Below are 3,838 nucleotides of genomic sequence, written 5' to 3' on the forward strand. Positions count from 1 at the left end.
ACTGGATCACTGGGAAGATGCGCTTTTGTTGGGATCAACTTCTACAAGCAATTGAAACCCTTGCTAGCAATATCCCGGAATACCTGGAAAAGTTCCTCTCTGTATTTAACAAAACCACAGTGGAACGATTGCCAGAAAGAAAACCCTGGGATCATGCAATCAATCTAGAAGCCGGCTTTAAGCCCCAACGGGGAAAGGTCCATCTGCTTTCACCAGCCAAACTTAAGGAGCTGGATACCTTCATTGAGGAAAACCTACGGAAGGGCTACATCCACCCATCAAAGTCTCCTATGGCATCTCCATTCTTCTTCATCAACAAAAAGTCTGGAGATCTCCAACCATGCCAAGACTACTGGAAACTCAATGACACCACCATCAAGAATGCCTACCCTATACCAAGAGTAGAAGATCTATTAGATCGCATCGCATCCGGCAAGCCAACAATATTCACCAAACTCAATTTACGTGCAGGCTACAACAATATACGCATCAAGGAAGGTGATGGATGGAAAGGAGCATTTATCATGCCAAGAGGGTGATTTGAACCAACTGTCATGTTCTTTGGAATGACGAACTCTCCAGCCACCTTTCAAGCATGATGGACGGCATCTTTGCAGACCTCCTCCCAGAAGGATGGCTAGTAATCTACATTGACAACATCCTCATCTACTCCACCAATTATTCAGAACATCGGCAATGCACTCAATTAGTCCTTCAACGGTTGAAAGAATCAGACCTCTTCCTCAAACCAGAAAAATGCTTCTTTGACGTATCAGAAGTCGAATTCTTAGGATTCATTCTCTGATCAGGACAGATAGGGATGGCAGAAGATAAGGTATCAGCAGTACTAAATTGGCCCAAAGATTGACAGCATCAAAGCACTGCAATGCTTCCTGGGTTTTGCCAATTTTTACCGAAGATTCATCCCAGGATACTCTAAAGTAGCACAACCATTATTCGACCTATTGGTAAAAGGGATAAAGTGGAGTTGGACTGATGTTCATGACAAAGCCATCAATCAACTCAAGGAAAGTTTCAAGACTAGACCACTCTTGGTACAACCTGGTGTTACCAAACCATTCCAAATAGAGTCCGATGCTTCTCTGAAAGCCTCCGGTGGTATCCTATCTCAGAAACAAACTGATGGAAGATGGCATCCATGTGCTTTCCTATCCCAGTCGTTCTCTCCCATAGAACAACGGTACGAAATCTACGATCGAGAACTCTTGGCAATCATCAGATGTTTCAAACTGGCGACACTACATTGAAGGATGCACAAACCAGTGGAAGTACTAACAGATCATATGAATCTGACATACTTCAAAGACCCCCAGAAATTGAATCCTTGGCAAGCGAGATGGGCGCTGTATCTGTCCATGTTCAACTACCGCCTTCGCCATGTTCCTGGAACTCGGTTGGGTAAGGTGGATGCACTGTCACGGGTCAATCAAGATGCGTCTGAAGGGGGGGGTGAACTTCCTGTGGAAGAAGTCCTTCTTCCATCAGAAGTCTTCATTCAAGCCATTCAGAACCTCGAACCCATCAATACAGACATCAAACAATGCATCTTGGCCTGCAAAACCAAGGACAGCATTGCCAATCACAGACTTCGGCTGGCATTACAACACACTTCATCCACAGAAAAGTGCACTCCTCCTAACTGGGACATTCAGGACAACTTGTTGGTATTCAGAGGACAAGTTTACATACCCAAGGACACCAAACTTCAACAGGATCTCATTAAGGAAGCTCATGATTCCCCTACCACAGGACACCCTGGGTGTTACAAGACGCAGGAGATTCTACAAAGAACCTACTGGTGGCCCACTCTTGCGCGTGACGTCAATGACTACGTCACTGGTTGTGCAACTTGCCAAGAGAATAAAGTCATCACACATAGGAACTCCCCGGATCTCATGCCCATTTCAACAGAACATCACCTTCCTTTCCAATCTATCGCTATGGAGTTCATCATGGATCTTCCTCAGAGTAACGGCTTCGACAGCTGTCTAGTAGTCACTGATCATGACTGTGCCAAAGCCATGGTATTCATTCCCTGCAACAAGACAGTTACAGCATCTGAGACAGCTACCCTATATCAGAACCATGTCTTCCGACGGTTTGGACTACCTGTGAAAGCTATCTCCAACAGAGGGCCACAGTTTGCATCATGAATGTTCAGAGAGCTCTGCACTAAATTAGGCATCAAACAGAACATTTCTAGCGCGTTCCACCCTCAGACTGATGGACAGTCAGAGCGTGTCAACCAGGATCTGGAATTGTATCTTCGGATCTTTTGCAATCACTGAGCAACTGACTGGACAAGTCACCTGCCACTGGCAGAATTCGCACATAACAATAGGTATCATGATGCAATCAAGACGTCTCCTTTCCAAGCACTCATGGGCTACCAACCTCGGTATAATATTCCCACTGTGGGAACAACAGATGCTCCAGACATTACTTCTAGACTCACTCAATTGGCACACCTGCGCACAGAGATCCAGTCCAGCATTCGACTAGCAGAGGAAACTGTCAAGAGACGGAACAAGGACAAGTTCATTGAATACTCACCTGGACAGAAGGTATGGCTGGAAGCCACTAACCTCAAAGGCCTCCACCCAAAAGCCAAACTCGGACCAAAGCGCTATGGACCCTTCACCATCGATCAGAAGCTGTCATCAGTTGTCTACCATCTGAAACTGCCGCCCAAATAGAAGATTCACCCCGTGTTCCATGCCGGATTACTCTATCCTTATTCAGAAACAGCAATGCATGGGAAGAACTACCTCCGACCTCCACCGGAACTAATCAAGAACCAGGAGGAGTTTGAAGTTGAACGTATCATTGATTCAAAGATGGTTGGCAAGCGAACACTGTACCAGGTAAGATAGAAAGGATACCCGGCCTCGGATGACTCCTGGCTGCCAAAAGCCGAACTTTCACATGCCAAAGATGCTTTAGCAGACTTTCTGCAACCAAACAAAGGATGACTCCTTATAAGAACTACGCGCTTCAGTCCCCCTCAATGGCATCCATCACCATCCTTGCTGCACTCCTTCTTGTCAGCTGGACACTCATCGTCCTCCTCATCCTCATCATCGCCTTCACTGTTTTCTTCCTCAAAGACAGCTACACCTTCAAGGTCCACCTTGAACACACCCCCACTCCTCTCACCACCACCCCTATCAACAAACAAGCTCTCAATTGGGCCAACAACGGAACACAAGTAACGTCCCCCATTGAGCTCATCCCCATTCCATTTACTGATCTCCTCAGTGGTGAACCAAGTTGCCCCCTTCACCACTGTCACCCTCACCATCGTCAATGAGCACCCCAACCTTCTCCTCCTAGCCCTTCTGGGCTTCTTCCTCAGCACCCTTCTCAGCACCCTTGCCCTCACCCTTCGCACCACCATTCGCTATCTTGAGTGCGAACACTAGTGGGCATACAACATCACCACGACTGCCCAGCGCCCCCTCCCGCATATGACCACCACTCTCCCTGTCATCACTGCCAACCGCGACAGCAACAATCCAATGCAGGTGTACTTTGAGTACATATGGGAGCATCAAGATTAGTATTTGGGGTCTCTGTGTTAAGGGACCTATCGACTGAGGATCAGGAGTTCAACTGTTAACTGTTTACTGGACTAATACACGCTAAGGTTCTAGACTTGTAGAATGAGCCGCTATATCTGATAGCGGTTTGAGAGCGCAGACTGAATGAAGCTAGACTTCAGACTAGAACTGGAATAGACAACTGAGTCTATTACTGAGTACTGTCCATATGAAGTGTACGTAGGGAACAAGAGGACAAAACTAAAGTACAGTAGCGA

The 3,838-nt window shown here is 46.7% G+C and overlaps 3 protein-coding genes across 3 annotated transcripts; all 3 read left to right on the plus strand.

The window, feature by feature from the left end:
• Positions 1-17: 17 nt before the first annotated feature.
• On the plus strand, positions 18-805 carry FIBRA_09453 (uncharacterized protein; the record flags this gene model as incomplete). Its single annotated transcript, XM_012321750.1, has 2 exons — positions 18-535; positions 583-805. 2 exons carry the CDS (start codon positions 18-20, stop codon positions 803-805), a joined length of 741 nt encoding a protein of 246 aa, XP_012177140.1.
• Positions 806-1,376: 571 nt separating this feature from the next.
• Positions 1,377-2,174, plus strand: FIBRA_09454 (uncharacterized protein; the record flags this gene model as incomplete). The annotated part of the gene is made up of 1 exon (XM_012321751.1): positions 1,377-2,174. The coding sequence occupies one exon, from the start codon at positions 1,377-1,379 to the stop codon at positions 2,172-2,174; it is 798 nt and encodes a 265-aa protein (XP_012177141.1).
• An 854-nt stretch (positions 2,175-3,028) lies between these two features.
• On the plus strand, positions 3,029-3,443 carry FIBRA_09455 (uncharacterized protein; the record flags this gene model as incomplete). Its single annotated transcript, XM_012321752.1, has 2 exons — positions 3,029-3,281; positions 3,355-3,443. The coding sequence occupies 2 exons, from the start codon at positions 3,029-3,031 to the stop codon at positions 3,441-3,443; spliced, it is 342 nt and encodes a 113-aa protein (XP_012177142.1).
• Between the last annotated feature and the right edge of the window lie 395 nt (positions 3,444-3,838).

Source organism: Fibroporia radiculosa (assembly GCF_000313525.1).
Source record: "Fibroporia radiculosa TFFH 294 genomic supercontigs, scaffold45054, whole genome shotgun sequence".
Lineage (NCBI taxonomy): Eukaryota > Fungi > Basidiomycota > Agaricomycetes > Polyporales > Fibroporiaceae > Fibroporia > Fibroporia radiculosa.